The sequence below is a fragment of the Pygocentrus nattereri genome, chromosome 19, assembly GCF_015220715.1.
Source record: "Pygocentrus nattereri isolate fPygNat1 chromosome 19, fPygNat1.pri, whole genome shotgun sequence".
Lineage (NCBI taxonomy): Eukaryota > Metazoa > Chordata > Actinopteri > Characiformes > Serrasalmidae > Pygocentrus > Pygocentrus nattereri.
This window is the reverse complement of record NC_051229.1, coordinates 14,887,721-14,914,539: the sequence shown is the minus strand read 5'-3', so window position 1 is coordinate 14,914,539 and position 26,819 is coordinate 14,887,721. Positions and strand designations below refer to the sequence as shown.

Sequence of the window (26,819 nt, the reverse complement as noted above, 5' to 3'; positions counted from 1 at the left end):
AAACATAACACCATTGTTTTGAGCTTGTTTTGACCTGTTGGTCATGCCGACCCACTGTAAGCATACGGTTCAACATCAGTGCAGCAGCATAAAATTTTGGGAGTGTCTATTGTCTATCTTTGTGTAAACAGACCACAATATAGAAATAGCTACACAGATGCAGTTGTGCCTGACATCTTTTTTCTGAATTCATACACTTTAATTTTATAGTAAATTTGTTTTTGCTAGTTTATGTTTATGAACAGAGACCTACAGATGCAATACAGTAAAGGAAAACTCATTTGTGATCATCTTTTAGTACTTTTACTTCTGCTACTTAAGTACATTTGAAGGCAAGTACTTTTGTACTTTTACTGAAGTGGAGGTCTAAAGGGAGGACTTCTTTTTTACTGGAGTAATATTTTACCTTGGGTATCTCTAACTCAGGTACCTGGTTTGTGTACTTTGTCCACCACCGACTTTTTGGGATACTTTCGGTCTAAAATAAGATGATGTTCCTCAAACATCAGAAGTGTAGCTATTCACAAAGCAGCACATGAGCTAAAAGATTCAGAATTAAAATAAAAAAAACAACTAAAATAACTACAAATTTAGTAAGTAATTTACTCACAAATAACTCCAATGGATGAATAAATTGTAATTTGAAAATATTCAAACACAAATTCCCTCAAGTACATGGAACTGAGTTAACGTTCCTGCAGGCTGAACTAACTCATCTCCCTACCAAAACTTTTTTTTTTTTAATAATTATATCAAAACAAAGGTTTTATGTTCTTAAGAACATGAGCATAATGCAAATGAAAACAAATCTGTACTTTGTAAAATAAGCCATGTTTATTCATTAATCAAGGCATCAATTCTTAACCTTCCTGCTCCTCAGAGAAAAAAATAATGACATCATAAATCAAAAGATCTCACTCATCATCTTGGAGAGGAAAAAACAAACAAACATAACAGACAAAAACACTGCTATCACTGTTGATTTGGTTCTTTAAAGCTCTGTGTGTGTCTAATCTGGAAACATGGTAATCGCAGAGTCATTTACAGTTACAGAAGACAAAAAGCACAAAGCTTCTGTCCACTTGGGACTGTAGAGTTTAGTAGTGGTCATTCAGATGAAAAAGCCCCTGTTCAGGTCAGATTACATTCTCTGAAGAATTTACACAGAGGAACAAAAAAATAAATCAGGAACTCCGCTACAACTATTGCACATAATGTGTACACATACATACATGTATCACACATGATTTCAGAAGTATACACAAACACAATTGAATTAATTCTCACAAACCTGCCAAAGCCAGTCACTCAGTCAGTCTCACATTCACACTCATGCTCATACCCACAAATACTCACAGCCCAGTTTTTAAACATTAAAAAAATCTATCTTTCAGATTAGTGCCAAACCCACCATACAGTAAGCACAAATAAAAATTCAGCAATAAAAAAAAAAAAAAAAAAAAAAGAATGAATATGAACATCATTTTGCACCAGATCCACAGCTTTTAACTCTGGCCTTATTGTGTCCAGTTCAGACCAGTTTGGCCAAGTCCAGTTAGAGTCTTTATGTCTATGAGGCATTTTTTTTAAATAGGGTTAAAGGGAATTCAGTTTTTCCAATATTTCTGCACAGTTAAGTTGGTAAATTGTAAACAAAATCATTTAGAGTGGTTTGATGTGAAATGGTTAATATCTACAGTGTAACAACAGTCATTTTATTTGCTTTCCAAAGCCACCACTGAAACTACACATGCCTTTATATGTAATGTTGATGATAAAATAGTGTCAAGTCTTCTTTTACGATTTTGTCTTATAAATCATTGTACGTACCTCTCCACCATGAATGAATTTTAAAAAACATTTTAGGCCAAAACTTTATTTGAAAACTCATAAAACAGCATCAGGCAGCAGATTTGCAGCCATTTCATTTTCATAATTTGGGGTAGCTGTTGGCATTGAACTCTTTGGATGTCTGGTTCTCTAGTTCTCTAGAATGGAGCATTTAACATCAAACCACTCTGACTGTGTTTACATCTTAACCATCTAATTACGCAGAATTTTTGAAATATCGATGCAATTCCCCTTAAATGTATTTGAGGGGTGCGTGTCTGCAAATACGTAAACAGTCCTGCTTGATGGTCCTTTTCTGACATATTGCCGTGCAAATGTCAGTAATGTGAGTTTGTAATGCTAGAATCTGAATAGTGGTATTGAATTCAACTACACGCTGCAAAGTCAGTAAGTGTGTGTTTGTATGTGCATCTGGTTCGTCTGTGGGTTGAAGCCTGACTATTCAGTAGGTGGTGTTTGGGGGCTCACGAGTGGCACTAAATAGAAGCTCCGCCTTTGAGCTGATGAAATATGTCACCACTAGAGACACAAGCAGAACAGCCACGCCCACTCCCAGTGTCATCATCTAAGCAGAAAGAGGGGGAAAAAAAAGGACAACAAAACTTATAAATTAAATGTATTTGTGAGTTTCTTTGTACAGGAAGTAAAGTAAACTAGATATGAAATAAATAAAATACTGTGCGAAAGTCAGACACAGACCTGGTTTAATTTCCAATCAAAACAGCCATTAAGTATTATAATAAATAATTATAATCAGTAGGTAAACAATATATACAATAATCATCACCCTTATTATTGTTAATATTATCTATTTTTCAGTAGATATTTATAATGGAAATCAGATATGAGATAATCCACTCGCATAATGAGGAGGAAAGTTAAAGAACATAAGCACAAAAACAGATTTCCAAAACTGGAGTTACATTTTTTTTTAAAACATACAGAGAAAATGCGATTATAAAAACCATACAAGATCTAGTAGACCCCCAAACTTTAATGTTTGAGGAATTTCATCTATGAGAAGGCAACCCAATGCTATAGGTCTAAAAGGATGTGCAGCTGTCAAGAAGCTAAGAAAAGGAAAGACCAAGATGCTGCTGTTGTTCTCATAACAAGTCCAGACCTCAACATTACTAGTGTGTTTGGAATTACTCGGATCATGAGAAGCAGAAAGTGCAACTAACTTCTAAGAGTGAACTGAAAACAAGTCTCCCGAAAAGAATGAAAGGTGTAATAAATGGAAAAAAGTAAACACAGTAAAGACTGTAAGTGTTCATATTATATATAGTTGTTGAGGCTTCTAATATTTTCTGTTAAATGTATGTCTTGCGCCTAATACTACAACATTAATTACCTCTTCTTGATGGGCGTTTTGACTGGAAATGACATAAATGAAGTGCTGTTTCTGATTTGCCCTTATTGTAAGGCATTACATTAATCAGATGACAAAAACTCCTAAATTTAATTCAGTAAAACATTACCTCTAGTTGTGGACTAGCAACTAGAAAGATCCGTGCTCGGATGGTCTTCCAGCGCGACTCTGTCCATGTGGAGTACTCCCTGGAGCCATAGTCAGTAAGCTCAAAAGCAGGGGACAGCGCTTTTGACAGATGCACAGATGAACGAACACAATAAGGATCTGTTGTGCCGTTAACTGAGACAGGCCCAGACACCCAGGAGTACGAATACAGCTGAAAGAGAAAACACAATAAGGAGAGAGTTTTTCCCTAAAATAATAATAAAATATTTCACGTTGAACACATGCTTATGAGAATTAGATTAACTAAGTTGTTGCTAGTACAAAAAAACACAGAAAACCTTGTTAATTTTATAACTACCACAATTATGTTTTCAGTGTCTCTAGCACATTTATTACATAATAGCCTGATTGTAATTATCTCCTCACAGTTAAACAGTGATACATTTATGGAAAAAAGCGTTACGAATTGTGTTCGTTTTTATCTGTAAGGGCAAACACATAAATAAAAGAAAGCAGTAAACGCAATCGGTGATTAAAACACTTAATGGGTCTTAGGAGAACGGCTAACTAACTTCTGACTGTGTTGTAACACCTTCAGTGGACCGAGGTGAGTACTGTCTGTTTGACCTTGAGGTGCATCGGCCATCAGTTGGGAAAGACAAAGGCTATGTTCACATTACTAGGAAGAAGCTCTTTTTAAAATCTGACCGGAGCCACTTTCAACCAAGGTCCTTGTTTGGATACATATCCAAATTGAACCACAGAGCTAAAAATTATTTTTCAGACTTTAACTTGATACAGAATGTTAAATGTAGCTGAATATGTGACTGTATGAACTAATTAATGTAATTGCATGTAATTATGGAATTCTGTATTATTAATTATATAAATGTTAGTCAGAGGTACACATACATCTTTGCTCTCGCCTGGCACATCCTTAGGGTTCTGGCACTGACTCTGGTTAAGCTTGGTGACTGTGCCCGTCATGTTGGCCAGAATGAACTGCACGAAGCGGGTCACGCTCTTCACCGTGTTATCCAGCCGCAGGCCAATGTAGTACTGAGGAGGGCTCGATTCTGCAGAGGAAGAGGGGGCACACATGTTTGTGCACATTTTCAGAACAAATATGTTGAAGCCTGAGAAAAACAAGGCTAACCTACAACATTAACAACAAAATACATCACCACCCCCTACTCCGAGCCCTGCCTTCACAGGCTGTTGGACTGGTTTAGAAATGTCATGCTCAGTTTGCTCCCACCTATTTTTAGCCCAAAATTTCTCTTGGTTGTCCGCACATTCTTGTTTGACCCATCAATACTATATTTTTAGTTACTAAGGCTACAGAATGGATGGAAGTACCTAATGCGCGCTCTCTCTCTCTTTATTTACCTTGACAGCTGCATTCCTCACCTCTTGTTCCCTGTTCAAACACCTCAAACTCAGCCTCACAGCTAAACAGGGATCAAGTTTTGATGCTGCCACCACTGCTTTTTCTCTGATGGTCCACAGCTTAAGGTTTCCAGGTGGAACTTGAGCTTGTGAATTTTTTCCACATTACGTTTTCAATATCCTGAACCACAGCTCTGTATTAAAATACAATGACTATTCTCATCCTGCCTGTAAAAGCACACAAAATGTAAGAAGCAGTAATGGAAGGAAATATATTTATTTTTCTATGTCTGTCCTGAAACCAAAAAACTACATATCTATGTGTTTGTAACCTGACTGCAAACATGAATAGAAAAAGGGAATCCTGACTGTTAATGTGTTGATTATGTGGGTGATGACCAAACCTAGAATTGAACCACGTCCAAGTGCCTCAGGGGGCAACAGGGAACTGAACCAGCTGTTATTGGACATGATCAGAAACCCGTACAGCAACTTGGCCACCTGAGAGCGAGAGAGAGAAAGAGAGAATGTATATTTGACTTTTCAAGCTGAGCTCTACTCCCTCTGGCACCCAATCATGTGAGGAATGGATGACTCATGTGACTCACTGTCTTTGTGTCTGCAGTGATGTTATTAAGAAATCTGTCTTCTCCTCCAGCCTGCTTATAGATGGAACGGGCAACTAGAGTAGCCACTTGAGTAAGAGACTAAAAGAGAAAAGGGGAAGGGGGGCAAAATTAGCCATGCTACTTTATTGTGCTCCATTATTACCAAGAGAGAGAAGATGAACTGTTAAGTTTTGTCTGGTTGTAATTGGCAACAGAGTGAATGGTACCTTGGCAGCCTCGGTCTCATACTCTAGCTGTTGTTCGGGGCTCAGGTCAGAAGGGTAGGTCACATTTAGGTATGTGGCAGTGTCATACAGACTCTCATAATACCTGTATCAGGTGTGGAAAAAGATTTCATCCAACAGCGTTCACCTCAGTAGAACAGTTCATGAGTTATGAGCTCAAGTTTCTAATAAATTCATACTAGGTAGGCGTTCAAGTAACCAAATACTTAGTTAACCATTCTGGGTCCCCAAAGAGGGTGTTAGCGTGGGCTAATGTATTAGCTTGGGGCTGACATATTAGATTAGGACACTGAAGAACAGTTTCCCTTCAAATATTGATACTTTTATAAAGTTTAATTTTTTTTGCGGTCTAGAAAAATGTACTGAATTTAGACATAACCATATCATATCATATTGAATACTGAATTTTGTGAATTGTTGCACCCCTACTAAACTGTAAAACTCCATATGAGGTTGCCTAACTATTATGAAACAATTTTATAAAACTGTTATTATATAAAATTATAAGAAATTAAACATGTGGACATTTGATCTTCATTTTAACAATATTGAGAGATGGAGGCAATATAACTAAACAAACAAAATGAAGAAATGTCTTTAAAAAAATTATTTGTAAAATGTAATTAATAGAAATGTAGTTTCCCACATTTATTACTACTTAAAATGCCTAAAATTATAATCAGGTGCACCACATCAGCTGCAAATTATTCGCAAATGGTTAGAGAGGATTTTGGAGTCTGTCATATTTAAACCACAGACATTTAGTTTAGTTAGTCTTGATTTTTGAAGTGAGTTATATCACCATGGCAACATCCAAAGAGCTCTCTGAGGTACATGCATCTACCATTAGAAAGACTGCACAAGTTTGATTTTTCAGGGGAAGTGTGCAAGAAGGAAAGCCTTCCTATTCCTAAAAATTGCTGCTTATAGCAGTTAAGCCTGCTTAATGCAGAAATAACTACAGTGGGAAAATGATTTTTATGATATCACGATACAGCTTCTCCAAATTTCTGTCAATTAGGCAGAATAGACAACCCTAATTTTCATCAACTAAATATTAAAGAAGCTACTGTACAATCAGAACTCCATTAGCCACAATAGAGCGAGTCCAGCACCTGTTGGTGAAGGATGCCTGATGGTCTGCAAGCACCAGGCCTGGGACTGGGCGAACTCGCAAGAAGCGCTGGAAGGAGGAGGGAGGCAAGGCCTGAGTAGCACTGGGCTCATTTAATGACAGGTTGAGTGAGGATGCTACAGACTTAATGTTGGCCACCAGATTTGCAACCTTGCAAAAACAAACAAACAAACAAAAACCATAAACAAGTGCATGAATATAGCCTTTGAGTCTTCCATCACCTTAATGAATAATGCTTCAGACCAGGCCTATTCTGTTCTCTCTCCCCTTGAGCTCTTTCTCACTCACCTGCTTATTTACTGTGGTGTTCTTACGTGACACAGGGTCTGAATGCATCCACAAGCTCTGTCCATTTCGCAGCCCAATCTACAAACACACAACCATTAAACCATTGCATGTTGTGTGTCCTTATTTTCACACATTTTACTCACACACATATATACAGTACAAAGTTTCAAATCACCATCATGTCCAGATTTACACACAAGTGTATACAACTACAAATAATTAGTAAAAATATAGAAGCTAAATCAAATAGGAAATTTTAAGTGTTCAAGATGCTGAAAGGAACTGTAGCTGATTCTCCAATGACTTGAGGCTTTAACAAACTTAATGCTTTGCATTTCAAAAAGGACAATCAATCTCGAGGCAGGTAACTTTACAAAATTCTTATGAATAGATAATTACAGTAATACATTTATATACAATATTCATCAATGAATTACTTGTTCCTGTTGCCAAACTACTTGAAATATCGACTAAAACATCTATAAGTACTTTGTACTTGTTGTCTTGTTTAGAGTATTTGAATCTGCATTGCTTAAGCAGTACGTATATGAATAGTATATAAATGAACCAAAAAAATGTATTAGAAATATGACTTCAAACTTTTGAACAACACTGAAATGTGTTTATTAGAATACACTGACACAAACCTGTCCAATCTCCAGCAATGAGTGCACGTTATCCAAATCGATCACAAACTTACTATTCTCCATATCGTATACCATACGGGAACTACCTATGTAATCAAAGGCTTCCTGAGAGGAGACAGAAAAGACAACGGTCAGGTACACACATACAAAGCTAAGAGTCATACACACACAGTTTCCCTAGAAAGTTTCAACATTATTCAAACTGATTAGCATTCTTTCAGAAACAAATGAGTTCCATTATTTTTGTATTATTTCATAAATATAAAAATTGTGAATACAAGTATCATGAATTACGTACAAAATAGTTTCTCACAGATAACAAAAATATTAAGCCAAGCTAATTTTTACATTTGAAATTAGCTTGAGAAGTTTCTTCTGGACATAAAGTGAGTCGATGCTATATAATAAATATTATTATAATCAACTGTAATAATGGGTTTAAAATGATCTAGCCCATTATTCAATTTGATATTCTTATGACAAATGCTGACAGTATACATGTTGTTATACACCTTACTAATGACACTACAGTAGTAAGGTGGGAGGAGTGCATGTATGAACATGACTGTGCGGGAGTGCATTGTTCTTTGGAGCTGGCTGCCAAACTCATGTTCAAACAACGCACCTGCATTGCCATAATTAACAGAGTGCACTTTTTCATGATGCAATATAGCACTAATAATTATAATTGTTTTCAGCATTCCAAAACTGATGTAGTTGGACCAGATAAGTTGGACCGGCATCTTCAGATGCATTTTTACACCTCTACTCACCCCTTGGAAGAAGGTGAAGAAGATGTTGCGTTGGGGCGGAGCCTCTAGAGCGACAGGGTACAGAGCCTGTGCAGCAGCCAGCAGTGTCACAATGCTGGAGACGGTTCCCTCTGCTGATGGAGCAATGTCCCAGAAAAAAGATCGCCCGTCAAGCTGAAAGAAAAAGAGAGAGGTTACAAATCACAACAGAAATAATAAATATAATAAATAATATAATAAATAATAATACATTATATATAAATATATAAATAATAAGTAATCTAGGCTTAAACAGACTGCACACAAACACCACAGTGGTCCATCTGGCTATAATTACTAATGAAAATCTGCTCACTATCTCAAATTGCAGACACAAACCAGAGGAAACGAAACAGACAAATAATGAGTCAGCACACATATGCACAGAATGCATGATTCTTTACCAAACATGGCCATTTATGACCTGAACTTAGCAAGCTCTCTCACCCAGAAAAAATGGCTTCCTCTAATAGAAAACAAAGAATGGTGTTAACTACCAGCACAATGCACATTTGTCTACTACTAAGGGATACTGCATAATCCTCTCACAAGTGCAAATGCAATCCCAAATGACTTTCGCAGTTGCTGATATTACACAAACACTGTAAATTTTCCATTCCAGATCCATAACCAAACTGTGTTATGGTTAACAGCCACTGCTCCGAGGCAACAGAATAGCTGACTGTAAAGTGTCGGCCTCATTATTTAATTCGTCGGTTCACGATGGTGTTTGTCATTACGGTCTAAATACTGCCTGGTGCTAAAGCTAATGATGCGCTGAAGGAGCTACATGATCACATCAGCTCACTTCAGAACAAGCACCCAGAGTCATTTTTCATGGTGGCTGGGGATTTTAACCACATAGACATGACAAACACTCTGCCGAAGTTTTATCAGTATGTCACCATAGCAACACGGGGAAATAACACACTGGACTGCGTGTATACAAACATACGTCACATACAGAGCCGTGCCCCGCCCCCACCTTGGCCTCTCCGACCACATCTCCATCATGCTGGTCCCTGCCTACCATCCCCCGCTGAAACGCTCCAGACCCACACAGAAGACCATTACTGTGTGGCCCAGCGACACTGACTCTGTGCTGCAGGACTGCTTCGAGTGCACAGACTGGCAGGTGTTCAGGGATGCTGCTGTGCATGACGGGGAGCTTGATCTAGAGGATTATACATCTGCTGTCCTCGGATACATCAGCAAGTGTGCTGAGGATGTCACCACCACCAGGACTGTGACGTGCAACCCGAACCAGAAACCCTGGCTGAATGCAGAGGTCCGATCTCTGCTGAAAGTCAGAGATGCTGCCTTCAGGTCTGGCGATTCACAGAGACTCAGGAGAGCTAGACAAGAGCTGACGGCAGGTGTAAAGAGGGCCAAAGCTACATACGCTCGGAAGATCCAGGGTCATTTTTCTTCCCAGGATCCACGGAGCATGTGGAAGGGCATTAAGTGCATCACACACTACAACACCAAAGATGCACAATGCACTAGGGACCCCTCACTGCCTGATGCTCTCAATAAGTTCTACGCCTGCTTTGAATTAAATATAAATTTAATTACGATAGAATGTGAGTATGAGGGAGAAAAGGAAAGAGAGAAAACGCTATTTAAATTTCAAGAGACAATATCCAACATACATACAGAAAAACAGGAAATTTAATGGTAAACAACCTCTCAGTAGTTCTCTGTCAATTTCCCAACACAACGATTAAAGCCTTTTAAGCATCATTATCGGGTAACCTGCCAATCAGCAGTGGTATAACATTACATTGTACACACAAAATTGTACACATTTATTTTTTCGCCAAGGGTGCACAACTGTGGTTCTGGAGGACTAGTGTTCAGCACAGCTTAGTACTTCCCCTACTCAAACACACCCACTAAACCTTACAATTAACAGACGAGCTGAATCAGGTGTGTTGGAGCAGAAGAAACACCAAACTGGACACTAGCTTTCCAGGACCAAAGTTACAGATCCTTGTTTTAAGCATTATAGCAGACAGTCACTGAGCTGGTACAACTCACCCTGGCTGCTGCTATGACCACACTCTCATTTTCCTTGTGGCCCTTGATGCTGTTGTTGAGGGGTCGGATGGACGTCCACACATTAAAGTCACTGAGTGGATCACACAGTTTCTCTAATGAAACAGAAATGGAAAGAGGAACACCACATATATATATATATATATATATATATATATATATATATATATATGGCACTTTGAGCTCACACTTCTGTTCTTCACTCTCATTACTACACAGCCTACATATTAGTGTCACAGTAGTTACTGAATAGTAAATAGTGACACTAGTCAATATTAACTGATAAGATTAACACCAGAATAAGAAGCCAGCAGTTTAAGAGATGAACTGTAAGTTTGCTGAGAGACGTGTGAAATGTGTGCATTTACCTGGGTTGATGCTGAAGCTGTTCTGCAGGTCAGTGCGTCTCATGCAGGTCACTGTATCTGTGACAGCATGCATATGAGAGAAAAGCTGCATGGCACACAGCGGGTACTGAGGTGCGCTGCCATTCATACGCATGTTATGGTCCTCATAACACTGTTGAGAAAGAGTTTTTTTTTCCATATGTACACGTACAAGACATGTCCAAATGTACATCATCTCATCCAATATTTTTTTTCAAAATTAAAAGTGTTATAATTAGTTTTAGGTAGCTTTTAGAATCTAAACTCATTTAAAAAGGTCAATACTTTCTGACCTGCTGTTTGGCACACATATTGAGTCATACAGAACTACCATTCACATGCATATAAAACATAATATGCTAAACTTTCTGTGGATGCAGTACTCTATTGACCCATGCGCACAGTATTTTATTTTTCTTGCTGAAGTCCATTTAGAATGTTTCTGTGACCAAACATTTTATAAACCAAAAACAGTTTTTTTTATATATTTATTTTTATATGACCATTTTCTGACCTCATCTTTATCACTACACAAGCTCTGTTCTGACTGGCTGCCCTGTATTGCATCTCATTCAAAAAGAAGTCAAAGCTGAAGTTTTACATTATATGGGGCTTTTAGGGGCTCATTTGCTTTTTGCCCCTTTCAGCTACATCAGTATTGCAAAATTAGTATTGCTATATCTATTGATCATCTGCAAAAGTCTGAAAAAGCCCCACCTCCCTTACTTACTGTTCTCAAGTCTGTGAAACTTTCAGCTCAGGCTATCTGGTAGAATCTAATCTAACTTTGTCTCATAGACTTAAAAAACAAAACAAAACAAAACAAAAAAAAATACCTTTGTCTCTTTGCATTAAAGAGGCAGGTTTTCATGTCTAACAAGGAGGAGGTTTTAGTGATGGAAGCTGCCCCTTCAAATGAACAGATGCTAAAGCTAACACTCAGTAAAGCTTAGTGGGTGCTAATGAGGACTTGTCATGTTTTACATTGTTTTTTAATACATTTTAAAGAAATAACACAAAGATGATCTACAAGTGCATTTATATTAAATATTTACATTTTTAATTGCAAATGTGAGCTCCATACAGTCCTGTTTGATCTAACTGATTTATCAAGCCAACTGCCTGCATCTAATTTAAGAAATGCTAACTCATTATCTAACTGATCTTAAAAATTTCAATTTTGCCTTAAGACACACACACACACCCCTACCTTACGGATGACCTGAGTCTGATTATCATCTTTCAGAGAGAAGATGGGGAAAGCGAAGTCTTCATAGGACAGGCCGTTCCCCAGAGGGTTCCACACTGTATTGTTACAGTTGGCCAGTTCAGGACCATAGTGCTCTGTGTACACACCTGAGAAGAAACAAAACTGCTTTTCAAAACATTAAAAGTTTATGAATTTGCCCAAAATAAATAAAGAATTTATTCCCTCTTACACAACTGTATAGTGCCATGCAAAATGGCAAAAGTTAAAACATGTTGCTCTTCACTGTAGGCTAATTTTTGCTGTTCACACTATTGCGGCAAAATGTTTACATGCATGGCTCAGCCCCATCAAGTTTCACATCCAGTTTGTTTCCTAAAGTCCACACCCATTAGGTTTTAGTGATAGTATATCTTTCTCATTTAAATTGGTTTCACACTGCAATGGCTAAAGTGCACATTACACATGTTTTTACACATTACACAGGTTTTTGCTCCAAAAACTTTTGATTGCATTACAGTCAAAATAATAATTTTACCTAACTTACTTAATACTTGCTTCTTTACAACTGGTTTGTCAAGCTGAGTTTAACCAAATCAGCTGACTGATGTTTGGCCAACAATATATACTGTGATCCATGTGCCAAAAACAATGCATATCAGAGTTATTAACAACAACTCGTCAAGATGTTAAAGCAAGCAAATTGCGCAGACAGCACAGTACTGACATGCTGCTAGATTAAGAGAAAAGCATACGCCAATGCTGATTTCCCGTGTTTGGTGATGAATACTGTTAAAATATTTTCTTACCAGCAGCAAACTGAATCTGGGATTAAAAAGCGGACAGTTAGTTCCCAGTTAGTTCTTTGGTGCGGACCAGAGAACGGATGGAGAATTCACATGCCAAATTGACTGAAGAAGCAGAGGCTTTTATGCATTGATTACGTAAGAAGCCAGGGCAAATCACAGGCCCCCCAATGTCTGGGCACATATGTGAGTGCATACCCTGCCTACCCACTGCTAGCAAGAACACCCACACAAACACCACCTCACCTGTGTTCTGGTTGGGGCAGGATGTGTGTGGGGAGAAGCCCTCAGTTGGTCCTGTGTTGGATTTAATCACAGCCACTCCTGCGACCCTGCTGGAGTTCTTCATCTTCACCATCGTGGACCTGCACAAGCAGATTGAAGACACACCAAAATTGCCATCAAATTGTGTCCATGCAAAGATGCATAAAGAATGAGAGAAATGAACCAAGAGCTAGAGCATGTATGCGTGTGTGTGAGGGCTGTGCAACTTTTAGAACGCTGCAAGGCTGCAATATGCAAATTAGACTTTGCTGTAAGCATTTCAGATGTTTCTGGTGGGACTGTGGATGTGCCAAGACGCTCAAAGACGTAATAATTTTGGTCAAAATAAGACAGGCCACCGTTGCTATTTATGTCACATTAAAGACAGTAAAGATATTGCAAAGCAAACTGCAACTGCAGTGTGCAACAGTATCACAACACAGTGTGATCACACAATACAGGTATGGCAACAATACAGTATCATGATACTTTAAGGCATTTTCACAATACAAATTTTTAGTTTTTATGAGGATTTGTAAGTTGAAATGAACTAAAAAGTTAACATCCTCTACACAGAACACACATTATAATGCACAATTACTGTTTATTTGTTGAATTTCACATACTGGGAAAAATGTCCTATGCAGAAGTTATGGCACATTTTATATATCTTTTTATCAATATGTTAAACTTAGTAAATAATAGAAATTGGGCACTAGATTTTGCAGAAAATGCTATATTTTGGGTTTTTCTCCCTGCAGAGGGTGTATTAAAGTATCACTAAAGCCGTATATTGAAAACAAAAATAATCTGTTGAATAATTTGTTAAATATTTTTATGCATTATTTTAATGCCCAAAAACTAAATAAAACGGTATATGCCTGTCCCTAAATATCAACATTCATTAAGAATGTGAAAATCTATAAATAAGGCACAATTATTCTCTTTCTAAATGCCCTGTTGCACAACGTATGAGCTGACTGTTGGGGGTTTTTCTGTTACACCGTCACTAGTAACTCGATTTCACCTGCTCAGATTTCTTTATCTTCTTAAATTGCCTCAGTATAGCATCTGTGAGCTGGAATTGCTGGTGGTTTACCCTTCTTGCTGAGCTAATGTCAGTGCTAACAAGTGAATAACCTCAACATAGCTTAAACCAACAGCTCCACAAACACAAGAGTGTCTTTATTCTCTAAATTTGTGTCAGTGAGAATGCACGAGGGCAACAAAGGCAGTCCCGCAATCCAACATAGGGGCTACAGTGGCACAAGTCATAGAAAATTTTAATGGTTATGGGGGGAATGTGTCAGGGCAGAGAGTACATTGCACTCTGCTACGTATGGGGCTGCATGGCGCAGACGGCTGCAGTGCCCATGCTAACCCCTGTCCATGGTCAAAAATGCCTACATTGCATGGGCATGTGAGCAGCAGAACTGGAACTTGGAGCAATGAAAGAAGGTCACTTGATCCTATGAGTTATGGCACAAGGATGCACTGTGGAAAAAAGACAGGTCGGCGGAGAGAGAGTGACATTCTGGCCAACATTCTCCTGGGAAACCCTGAGTCTGGGCATTCATGTGGACTTCGATTTGACATATGCCCCCTCCCTAAACATCATTGGGGACCAGGTCTAGTTCATGGCAATGATACTGCATTGAGTTCAATGTGCTGTGCTGGCCTCCAGAGTCCCTAGATCTCAATTCAACTGTGGGATATCCTGTAACAAGAAGCCTGATCTGCAGATCCACTTCACAACTTAGAGGTTTTAAAGGACCTGCTGCTATATCTTGTTGCCAAATACCATAGGACACCTTCAAAGGTCTTGTGGAGTCCATGCCTTGGCAGACCAGAGCTGGTTTTCGGTGGCACATGAGGACAAACAACAGGCTAGGTAGGTGATCATAATGCTTTGGCTCAGTGGAGTATATCGCCATAATAATCCAAGCAGAATCAACAATTAAAAGTATATAGTGCAGTGAGCCATTCATTTTTACACAGATAATCAACAAAACATAATCTGACAAGGAGGGTTCAAAGTTTCCCCAAGTTCTAGTGTCTTAAAAAGGTGTGTTAAAGGGTTTTTAATCGCACCTGGTGAAGAAGGCTGCCTCCATAACCACCATGTAGGGAGGATGAGGCCCAGTGCTGAGGATCCAGTCCAAGTCTGCTTCTGTCTCCAGCACATGCAGGACACCTGTGTCCCCTGATATAGAGGCTAGAGCACACAGCCACAGGCAAATAAGACAGTCATGAAAAATGCATCCTTTTAGAAATATTACATAATCACCAGATTACAGTTATTTGACTTGACTGGAATTATTTAATCTGACCACAATTAATTTCCACAGTTGCTAGCTTTAACAATCATATTTTTACGTTGCAACAAACATGTGATTTGCATGCTTTTTATCTATTAGTTTGGGGTGAACCCATGGAAATAAAAGAAAGTAGAAAAAGACTTTAATTGGATGCATAAATAAATGCCCTGAAAATCTATCACATTCTAACCTCCGACTGGTGCCATAACATGTATCAGCAGCTAGGAAGTAAGAGAGCTTATCACTTAAGCATTGTACTTGGGCTGAACAGCGAGTTTCATTCATGTGGAAATGACACATTTGTATATAAAAAATTCACTGCATTATCACTATGCTTAGCATTATAAGATTTTCTGGATCTTGTAAGAATGCACCTGTAATTGCATCGGTTATATTTACTATTTGTATGATCCTATATAGAATTGTTTATTGAATGTATGTGTTGCTATGCATTCTTCATCTGTTGTGTTTTCGGTTGTCAGACATTGTACTGGATCCTGTTGCTCCAAAAACAAGAGTCACCGACATGCCATGTAGCAATAAAGTACTCTTATCTATTCATGTATTACTTTTTTCAGGACATAATTGACTCATACTGGTATCCAGATGTTCAGCATTTTACTAAGGCACTTACACTGGCAACCAATTTGATGTGTGGCATTGAGGAGACGGACACATGGTACCGTGCTGTTTAATTCAACGTAGATCTTCTGCTCAACAGAGCTACACCTCACAGCTATGACAGAAAGAAAACAAACATACATCTAATAAAGCCCATATACATGAGATAACAGGCAATTCAGCAAAAACGAACAGCTTCATACACCCTGATAAAAGAACAGAAGCATGAACAGTCGTTACTTGGTTCCACTGTGACATAAAGGCAGTTTTCCTGGGCATGGAATAGGCTTAGAATTTGTATTGTTGGTGGTGATTCATTAGTGGCAATTCCACCAAGTTTCCCCCACATTTCTGCATAATTAAAAGTTAAGATGTAAAGTCAAGAGTTTGACGTCTCTAAGAGTTCTCTCAAAGAAAGTTATAACATAGAAGTAGTGATGAATACACTGCCTGACGCCCAAGATTTTGGTCTAAAAAATTTTTTTAATTAATTTATGGAACATGCAATCCCCCAAAGAAAACCTTTCCCCCCTAGTTTTATCATTAAAATTATCAACATCATGTGTAAAAACTCAGAACACATGGTAGTTGCATTGCTGGTTCTGGATAGTAAATAAAATCGCTATCTTCTACCTCTGGATCTTATCACCACTGTGAAGAAACTGTTGTTTCTCTACAATTACTTTGTTTCTCCCTCAACCACTGAATTATACAAAAATTTTGAAAAATCAGTGGAATTCCCCTTTAAGTATGGATACACGATGAAAAAGCAGATCATCATGCAACTGCTCAAAGAAAAAAAAAGATCTGCATAATGGATAGTCTCAACCAATAATTTAAACTGTTAAATAATTTAAACTTTAAATAATTATATCTGTTGAAATGTTTTATCGCTTTCCAAAAGAGGAGAAACAGTAAGTAGTTACAGAATTAGGATGCTACAATATGGGCTTATAGTAAATTAGGGTCTGTATAGCTGGTTATTGGGTTTTTACTTGGTTGCTTGTGTTAACTTGGAGTTTATTTAAGGCAAAGAAAAGGGGCTAGGCGAACACTAACATTAGCTAGTTAGCTGACAAGCCAACTTGTTGAAAAATTAGAAGAAACGTCACTGTGAAAGTGTGAACAAGCAAAATAGTTAGAAATACCGTTATTAACAGCTCTTTATATTCTTTGTTTTTACATTTCTCTGCAGTATTTCAAAACACTGTCACCTCTATTTGCCACATATTGTTGTTTACAGTAAGTTAATGTCAGTAAAAAGGCCCTCCAAAGACCTGTCAAATAAGAAGACTTTTGCCAGTTAAAACAAAAAATGGATTGATCACTCATTATTTCCATGAATTCTTGTTAAATTTGAGTTTAGCGTATTACTAAATATCAGAACAGAGGGAGGGAAAGAAGCTGATGGAGACTGACAGGGCTGAAGGAGCAGATCTGATAGAGGATAGTGATCAAAAAAAGTGAGGGAGAGTGATATTTATAATAATAAAATGAATTAGAAATTTAAAATAAAAAAAAACGAATATTTGTCACTATGACCATGAAATGATGTCAGCTAGCTTATTAAATAGGCCTACAGAGCAACAACACCCTCTTTCTGTCTGCACCAGCTGAGACTGAACTGATCTAGAACCTGTGTGTTTGAATAATATAACCTATATAGTACCTCGCAGCTTATCTAAGAGAGGAGACTTCAGTAGCTGCTTGATTTGTCCCTGTTCTGAGTGGATAGGGTTACAGTCATTAGCTCTGAGCTTAATACAAACTACAAAGCCGCAGAACTGCGGTGTGAGAACAACTTTTCTAATATAAAAAATATCGGATATAGGCACCAACCGCTAACTCCCGTATCGGCGCATCCCTGTTTTTACCGTAATGTTGAATTAATCTTGGTCTGAGGAATCGACCCATTGAGCGCAACTAGGTTAACCCATCACTCCCGACTCCCAAGCGCTGAGACGTGCCGACCAGCAACGTTTCATTTGTGAAAGAGAATACAATAGTATGGGGAACTGGCATCATTTATGAAAAATGAGTCTGCTGTTTTTAACAGGGCGTGAGAAAGTGCAGCAGGCTGCCGGGCGGGCGAGGCTTTCCGGCTCGCTAGCAGCAGATTAACACGGAAAATGACACTTCATCTACAGTTAAAAGACCGTATCAACGGCGAACACGAATTACTTACATGTATGAAATAAACTAACAACCAACAGCGGGAACCATTTGAAGGACTCCTGACCCATCTTCCTCCTTTTTTTATACACGGCAAACAAAACAAAGGAAGCTCTGCTCTATTTTTTCCGGGTCCGTTCTTGGTGTGTCATGTGTAAAGTTCATTTACTGCCACCTGCTGGGCAGGAAAAATCGCACTAATAATAGAAAATATAACAATTTATCGTACATAACTGAACATATTGGTGGACAACATTCTTCGTTTACTTCTGTACGTATTTAATAAGCAATAATGTAATTATATCAGCTATACGCTGTCCTATTCCCTGGTCTTATTTTGTCGCGCGCTTTTTCCCCGTTATTTACGGTGGAAAGCTCGCTAGCTTCTCCGGGTCTGTCCGGGAACAAAAACATTGCACGTTAGATGGGTTCGACTCCTGAAATTCTGGAGTCGACTCCGATTCCGATTCCGATTCCAAATGATGGGAATCGAAGGAGTCTTTATTTTATTTTGTATTTTAAAGAAGTATGTTTAATATAAATGTATATATCTTATAAGATAATACAAAATAACACATGGATATGCTTATTGCTACTCAAGTCAGTGTTTTTTAATAATCAAATGAGTCGATTCCATACAATCAGTTTCTTGATTCTAAGATTTTAAAAATGAATACATAAATCAGGAGATCAGACTAAGTAAACAGTGCAAAATGTCCCAGCCTTTGCGCGCGGGGCCAACATTGGCTGTCTTTGAGCAAAATCGAATCTAAAGTTTGGAAGTTGACTCTCGACTTTCAGAAGCCTGGAATCGGAGATTCGACTCTTTTGGGAATCGATTCCTAGTCCAATTTCAAGTGGTGAACGGGTTTCCGTTCGCCAAAGGCTGGTGTTGCAACAAAGCCCTCTTTTGTTCGTTGTGTGAATTTCAGCTCAACTGAAGTGATAAAGAAACTTTACTGAGACTTCACAGAAACAATCCAACAGTGGTTATGTACACAGATGGATAACATGCCCAACGGTGTCACTCTCCAGAAGCAAATAGCTTCCATCATGGACGTGCTCGCCAAAGCCGCGGTGGCAGAAATAAGCAAAGTCGTGGACGATGGAGTGGTCATGCTGCGGCTTGAAATCTGTGAACGAGAGAACGAAATCGACTCTTTGAAGAGGAATCTGCAGATAGTGTCCAACGAGCTGCGGGCTGCTCGTCGTGCCCTTGTTAGGGAGTGCGTTAGTGGGCGCTCAAAACAGTTTGGAATCGCTGAAGGTGGTCAAGGTTTGGTTATGTTCACATAATGAGCCTCGAATATAGTCAGATCAGCATTAGGCCTGCATAGGAATTATACAGCTATCTATACTTGTAGGTAATAGCCAGTGCTTTAGTTAGTGTATACATTGTACACTATATGTCCAAAAGTATCCAGCCACCCCTTATAATGAGTGAATTCAGTTAACTGCTTCGGGCTCCCATTGCGCTCTCACACTGTATAATCGACATAGAAAAGCAGTTGTAATACATTGGGACGCTCTGAAGCACAGCCTCCATGAGGTCACCATGCCCAGTACTACAGGGGTCAGGGATGGATTTAGTGATTCTGGGGCTCTAGGCCAAAGACAAGAATAGGCACCCTGGATGCACATTTTTAAATTAGTTGAGGCTCTGGGCCACAATCTGCACGGCCTAATTTTAATGTTGAGACTGTTATAAGAACATTATACTATTATTTAGCTTATTCCTAGTTAATTCTACTTATTAAGTGACATGATCCCAATACATTGGCAGCAAATGTTGCTTGTTTAATGAAAAAAATGCCTGAAATAAGCATTATTTAGAGAGATATGTTACACAGCAAAGTAAAGTAACTTTTCTTGTAAGTAATAAGAAACACAACCCCTTTACATTTTGAGTGAAGTAAGAAGTAACTTTTTGAGTAAATACCTCAACACTGCATCTATACTAACATTGCAAATGCTAGCTTTATATACCGTGTTTCTGTACTTTATTTGTTTTACCTTCTCCGCACACAGAAAATCACATTGAAGAACCGATTTTGTTCATACCAGCCTGTCTTTACATATTTATGTCATCATGTAACAACAGAGAGTAGTCCCCCCCCCCCCCCCCCCCCCCCTCCTATCTTTCTACAAGATGTTAGAGAGTATCTGATGGAATTTTTGCCCATTTGTCAGACACTGATGTTGGATGAGAGAGTCTGGCTTGCAACCCCTGTTCTAGTTCATCCCAAATGTGTTTGATGGGGCTGAGGTCAGGGCTTTGTGGAGACCAGTCAAGTTCTTCCACGTAAAACTCACCCAAACATGTCTTTATGGACCTTGCTTTGTGCACTAAGGCACAGTCATGCTGGAACAGCAAAGATTCTTCCCCAAATTGTTCCCACAATGTTGGAAGCATACAGCTGTCCAAAATGTTGTTATGCTGAAACATTAAGATTTCCCCTCACATGAACTAAGGGGCCTAGACCAACTCCTAAAAACATTATAAATCCTCCAACTAGCTTTACAGTTGGCATAATGCAGTCAGGCAGGTAACATTCTTCTGGCATTTGCCCAACCCACACTGTCCGTCAGACTGCCAGTTAGAGAAGCGTGATGCATCACTACACAGAATACGTTTCCGCTGCTCCAGAGTGCAGAGGTGGCATGTTTTACACCAGTCCATTCGACACTTGGCATTGTGCTTGGTGATGTAAGGCTTGCATGAAGCTGCTCGGCAATAGAAACTCCATTCCCACTGCATTTTTGTGCTGATATTTGGTAATTATTTAGTGTGTTGGTGACTTTTATGCAATATGTGCCTCAGCATTTGGCGACCACACTCTGTAACTTTACAGGGTCTGCCACTTTGTAGCTGAGTTACTGTGGTTCACACTTACACTTTTAGTAACACCACTCACGGTTAATCATGGAATATCCATGAGGGAAGAAATTTCACAAACTGACTTGTTGCAATGGTGGCATCCTATTACAGGACCACACACAAGTTCAGTGAGCTCTTTAGAACGACCCATCCTTTGATAAATGTTTATAAAGCCAGGCTGCATCGCTAGTAAGTAATAGCTTTGTTTGAGGGAGATTTTAGGGGCATTAAACTCTTCTGATGTCTGGTGAACAAGGTTGACTCTGTAAGAGTTTCTGGAAGGAAGCTTTCAGATTAAATTATTTTGAATGACTTTTTACATCTTGCGGCATTTTATTGGTTTACATCTAATACACTTGTGGCTGAATGCAATCATATTCTCACAGCTGTGTTCCAACATCTAGTGTACAACCTCTTAGTAAAACAGGGGCTGTTACTGCAGAAAAGAGAGACAACCATTAGTATTGGTCATTTCGTAGAAATATTCAATGAGCAGGTATCTACAAACTTTTGGACATATAGTATTTTTGGGTCTGTTGTCAGTCACACCTGTGAAGGTGGGGGACTTTGGAAATTTAAAACCCTGAAATGTTCATTCAGGCTTGTCCTTAATTTGAATTTTTGTCATCTCATTGCAGGGGTCAAAGACAGAAAAGGAACTGAAAGGGAGTCTGGAAATGAGGATTTGAATGGGCCGAGAGAGGAAGTTAGCACTGGGGTAAAGATTAAGATTGAACATGTTGAGGATGAAGAGCAAGAAGAGCAAGATACAAGCCAAAATACGAGGACAGGACTTTCCTTGAATTCAGGCTCAACTGAGAATGAACAGCTTATCCAGGTGTGGTCTACAGAGGAGAACGCAGAAATACACTCTCCTGAGTTTTTCCATTCCACACATGATCAGTCACAACCCCAGTTAGATCCTGCTGTCACCATAGAGAGGAGTTACAATCCACTCGGTGACAGACTGGAGACAAGATGCCCAAATGGAGATGACACAGTAGCCAGACACAGTGAGCCCTCCACAGAAAGCCTGCATGTAGCTACGGAAGAGCTACTGAGAGCACAAAATGGCACTGGCCTTCAGCAGTCCCACTCACACAACACACTCGTTCACCAACATCCTGATGATCAGAGTAACTTCAGCACACTCTGTGTTCCTGGCAGAGGGAGGCCATTGAATGGAGGAATGGACATGGATAAGAGACGTTTCCCCTGCATGTTTTGTGGCAAGAGTTTCGATCGACTCAGCCATGTGGAGAGGCATCAGCGCATACACACCGGGGAGAAACCTTTCAGCTGCAGGTTATGTGGCCGATGCTTCACGCAGAAGAGCAGCCTAAAAAGCCACCTGAAGACTCATCGAGGTGAGGCCTGCTCTGCTCTGCTAAAATGCAATAAGCAATGCACTGAAATGCAGATGTTTTAGATATATTAACATAGAAACTGCACACATGGTTACCTGCATTAAAAGGAATTTTTATTAATTTCTATAGGGTTACAAATGCTGTAAAATGAGTAATAAGTAAAACGCAGACTTTTTAGCATCATAACCCATCATCACCAAAATGTTGTGCTCTTAAAAAAAAATCATTACATGTGAATTTTCAACCAAATGCAAACATCTGTCCAGTGTCAGTGTATATATTTTTTACCTGTTGATGGCCAGGCATCACCACCACCACCAAGGCAACACAACTCCCAGAATCCTATAATGGTTTGTTGCTGCTGGCAGAGTGTCCTGATTGGTTACATTCAAATCAGCACATAATTAAATCAGTCACCCATCACAAAAAGGAACAAGTCATGTATTGCCATTATGTTATCATACTGATTATGATACAGGCAGACACATTAGGTCTATTTTCATGCAAAAGGATACAAAGGATAATAAATTAATGTCAAGAATATATATGTGTAATTGGTACATCTTGATTTTATATAGTCAGTGACTAGTTAAAGTTCTTCAGGTCATGTAAAAAATAGGCACAATATCTTAATCTCCTACTTCTATAGCTAACTGATTATTAAGCATGGCACAGCCCAAATACACATTAATTGCATCAAATGCTTTTCCTTTGGTAATTAATGAAGAGGCAACTGGAAACATAGCACAGTTCAGTGTATTGTGCAAGATATCATTACTAAGCTATATTAAATAGGCATTTCAACCTAAAATTTTAGTTGAATATGCTATTTGTCATATTATGCAGAATTCTGTAGAGCAGCATTGTATCTTTCAGCCTCATTGATTTGACATAATTCATGATTTTGTCATGTCAGTTTTTGTTCAGAATACATTATCTAAATACATCATACAACCACTGCGAATCCCTGTGGTGTCGACCAGTTCTGACTGCTATCCTTGCCGCTGATCTGTAGGTTAACAAATAAAAAAAAATCTAGCATGAGTGTAGTTCTTACCTGGGTTTCTGAACTAAATCATTAAGAAAGCAGTGACACTGTCTGTATTCAGCACAAAATGGATATTAGAAACATTTTTTGTCACATTAATGGTTACGTTTTTCTTTTTGGTCAGGATGTGCCAAAAATGTGATTATAACTTTTTTTTATTTTTTTTATTTTAAGGATTTAGCGGTGGGACTGGGGCAGCTTCTGGGTTACCAAATGAAGATAACCACTTCAGGAATGAATGGAATATGGCAGCTCATTGTGAGGAGCAGATTGCATCTCACTCTTACATAAATGATCAAGACACGCATGCTGAGGAACTGAATTCACACTCGTCATGTCTAGGCCAGGAAAGCTCTCACTTCATTAACATAGAGGAAGAGAGCGTGGAGCAACTAGACACGGATCACCAGACGAATCTAACCAAGCCAAACAGCAGCCCATCAGGAAGAACCAAGAGCTGTGCTGATTTCTGTGAGTTGCAAGGCCATGATGATGCAGTGGTTTGTGCACTGGAGGAGGACGCCCTGAAGACTGAGAATAAAGAGGGGGGTAAAGATCAGACGTTGAATCAGACAAATGATTTTAGGCCAGAAGACCTTGGGCGTCTCAACTCTGGATCCGAAAGTGGAATAGATGAGGAAAACACACAGACACTGCATTCCTTAAACACAGCCGGCACTGGAAAAGACTTTGTGGAGCCTGATTGCACTACTAGGGATGAGGACACCTCCCATCACAGCAAGTATCAATTAGAAGCTACCTCAACCATCATTCACTCATGGGGACCTCCTGCAGTCACCAGCACCAAGGATTTTGACAGTAACCAGATCTATGTGAAGGAGGAAGAAGAAGAGGATAGATCACCCATGGATGAAGAGACCAATCAAGAGATATCTTATTCCATGCAATCTGAGGAATGCAATGTAGCTTCTCCCATTGACCACAGTTCTACAGCAGATTCTCTACGGACTAGAGACACTTTAATGATGCCCTCAAATCCATTACCTCAAAGACCCAGAGCTTTGAATGGGGTGCAAAAAAAGCGAGAGAGGCGCTTCCTCTGCGTTCTCTGTGGGAAAAGTTTTGACCGCTTGAGCCACCTGGATCGTCACCAGCGGATCCACACTGGAGAGAAGCCCTACAGTTGTGGCACGTGTGGTCGGAGCTTCACTCAGAAGAGCAGTTTGAAGGGCCACATGCGGACACATGCACGAGAACGGGCGTTCCACTGTTCTGTCTGTGGAATCAGCTTCCCCACACGAGCTGGCCGCTACAGGCACTGGTGCAACCAGAATGACATGGCAGACTATTTAAAATAACACACACATTCCAGCTGAGGTTCTTCTGAGGTTTGGCTGACAGAAAATGGCTTTATGTGAAGTACTTTCTGCAACTCATCATTTTACGTATTACTATGCCATCACTCTTTCCCATATTAGGCCATTTTAAACTGCAGTTTCTCATATTAATCCTGCATAAACCCTCAATGACAGACAAAAGACAGCTAGTGTGTTAATAGGTGCAGCCAGCTGTGATCTCGTAAAGAGAATACACCTTTGGGGACACCTGCAGTGCTGTTCAGCCATGCTAACATAATAATCGGACAATATTGACATGCACACCCCAACTTTGAGCTCTGCCACAGTTTATTACCTCCATAATCAATCTATGTTCCCACCAACATTTAGCCCAAAATTTCTCGTGGCTGTCCCCACATGTTCTCATTAAGAGACCACATCTGGGCCTGTGAGACTAGCACAACATTAACTAGCATGTTCCTTGACCTTGATCTTGGGACAATTGTGGTTGTTTTCTGTTATTTCCACAAGAGATGGTGCTGATCAAATAATAGGTATCGGGCCGATATGAGCAGGAGATGCTGGATAGGATATCGAAACAGAGCTGTCATGTAATGTTAGCTGTGTATTTTGTTCTATAGGGTAGTAGAGTGTCTGAGTAATTTGTGCACGATTGCCTCATCTTAAAGGGCCCATATTATGGAAAACTGAATAATTCTCACTTTTTTAAATAGAAGAGCTTGATGTAGCATGTAATCAGAGTTTCAAACCATACTGTTCACTCTCTGGTCCACATAGGGAAACTAAGCTGCAAAAACAGCCTGCTTTGAATATTTTATTTTTGTGATGTCACAAAACCCAGCACATTTACATATATCCACCTATTGAGCAGTTTAGCCCTTAAGTGAAATGTTTCATTTTAAATTAAATTGTTTTGATGCTTAGAATTTTTAGATGTTTTAAAAGACCTTTATAAAAGTTTGTAAAACATCAGGTTAGTCTCAGTATTGGCCGGTGCTGAATGATATCATTGATATCAGTACACACTAATAAATATCAAGAGGAAAACTAGCATACATTCCTTCATATTGGTATGATTGTAATTTTTATTCATTCTCTTTTGAACAATTATATTATGAATACATATCACACTATTTCCTATGTTCTTTTTGAGGGTGAGCTGCAGAAAAATGTGAGACATTGTCACATTTTAGTAAATGTGTTGTTGCCTCTTAACAGCCAAATTCATTTAAAGCCATTTAGTTAGAGGAATTTAGTGGAGATCAAGTAGATTAGCAATATGTGTGCAGCTAGGTACCATAACTGGACAAATCCAGAATGATATGTCTTTTTGTTACTGTAACTACATATTTCATGGTTCACATTTGTTGTTACTCAAAAGACAAATACTCCATGAAGAGTCAAAATGATTCAGTGTAGCAGATTGTGAACAAGACTGTGTTTCTACATATGCCCATAAATGAAATTAGTGTAACTGTTTCTCTGTTGCCTCTCTTAATCTTCAGTCACTAATGCATGGATATTAAACTGTTTCTGTAGGGTTGACACTCGCAACACATAAATAGATCATTGTCTTTCTGGGGGTGGTGGGGATGAGAATTAGATGTCTGAAGAGTTTAATGCCTATAAATGTTACATCATTTCATGTGATACTGAAAGCTATTATATGAAACCGTTATGCTGACTGATGCCATAGTTTTTAGCTTTTTTTATATTAAAATACCTTGTTACATACAGGGTGTTATAGGGCAAAATTGACTCCCAAGAAAACTTTTCACGTTGCCACGATTTCACCATTATTGACATTACATAAAAAATAGGAAGATGTGCAAATTTACTTTTTTTCTATCGCAAATAAAGTAGCCCTGTTTACGTTGTACACATTGTGACCCCGGGTTCCAATCACCCCCCTGTAAAAAGTCACTGTGTACATCTCAACAA

At 38.9% G+C, this 26,819-nt stretch overlaps 2 protein-coding genes across 3 annotated transcripts; one reads left to right on the top strand and one right to left on the bottom strand.

Moving 5' to 3' along the window:
• Nucleotides 1-812: 812 nt before the first annotated feature.
• ncstn (nicastrin) lies at nucleotides 813-18,428 on the bottom strand. Its single transcript, XM_017697090.2, has 17 exons — nucleotides 18,280-18,428; nucleotides 16,108-16,209; nucleotides 15,247-15,370; nucleotides 13,138-13,256; nucleotides 12,089-12,234; nucleotides 10,861-11,011; nucleotides 10,475-10,587; nucleotides 8,417-8,569; nucleotides 7,644-7,748; nucleotides 6,997-7,074; nucleotides 6,689-6,858; nucleotides 5,556-5,658; nucleotides 5,329-5,427; nucleotides 5,125-5,221; nucleotides 4,244-4,407; nucleotides 3,333-3,542; nucleotides 813-2,416 (listed from the first exon to the last, which is right to left on the bottom strand). The coding sequence occupies exons 1-17, from the start codon at nucleotides 18,335-18,337 to the stop codon at nucleotides 2,294-2,296; spliced, it is 2,115 nt and encodes a 704-aa protein (XP_017552579.2). The 5' UTR covers nucleotides 18,338-18,428; the 3' UTR covers nucleotides 813-2,293.
• A 642-nt stretch (nucleotides 18,429-19,070) lies between these two features.
• Nucleotides 19,071-26,423, top strand: LOC108427137 (zinc finger protein 236-like). Of its 2 annotated transcripts, none has more exons than XM_017697088.2 (3): nucleotides 19,071-19,533; nucleotides 21,783-22,511; nucleotides 23,734-26,423. In XM_017697088.2, exons 1-3 carry the CDS (start codon nucleotides 19,269-19,271, stop codon nucleotides 24,876-24,878), a joined length of 2,139 nt encoding a protein of 712 aa, XP_017552577.1. In that variant the 5' UTR covers nucleotides 19,071-19,268; the 3' UTR covers nucleotides 24,879-26,423. The 2 variants fall into 2 exon arrangements, with proteins under 2 accessions (XP_017552577.1, XP_017552576.1); XM_017697087.2 differs by having other exon boundaries at nucleotides 19,072-19,542.
• Nucleotides 26,424-26,819: the final 396 nt, after the last annotated feature.

Excerpts from the sequence above, each read along its gene's own strand:
- ncstn (XM_017697090.2), bottom strand. The coding sequence starts at position 18,337 with ATGGGTCAGGAGTCCTTCAAATGGTTCCCGCTGTTGGTTGTTAGTTTA. Across the intron at positions 16,210-18,279 it reads TGTTAGTTTATTTCATACAT|CTGTGAGGTGTAGCTCTGTT; the intron begins GTAAGTAATTCG and ends TTTCTGTCATAG. Across the intron at positions 13,257-15,246 it reads GAGGCAGCCTTCTTCACCAG|GTCCACGATGGTGAAGATGA; the intron begins GTGCGATTAAAA and ends CTGCTTGTGCAG.
- LOC108427137 (XM_017697087.2), top strand. The coding sequence starts at position 19,269 with ATGGATAACATGCCCAACGGTGTCACTCTCCAGAAGCAAATAGCTTCC. Across the intron at positions 19,543-21,782 it reads AATCGCTGAAGGTGGTCAAG|GGGTCAAAGACAGAAAAGGA; the intron begins GTTTGGTTATGT and ends ATCTCATTGCAG. Across the intron at positions 22,512-23,733 it reads CCACCTGAAGACTCATCGAG|GATTTAGCGGTGGGACTGGG; the intron begins GTGAGGCCTGCT and ends TTTTATTTTAAG.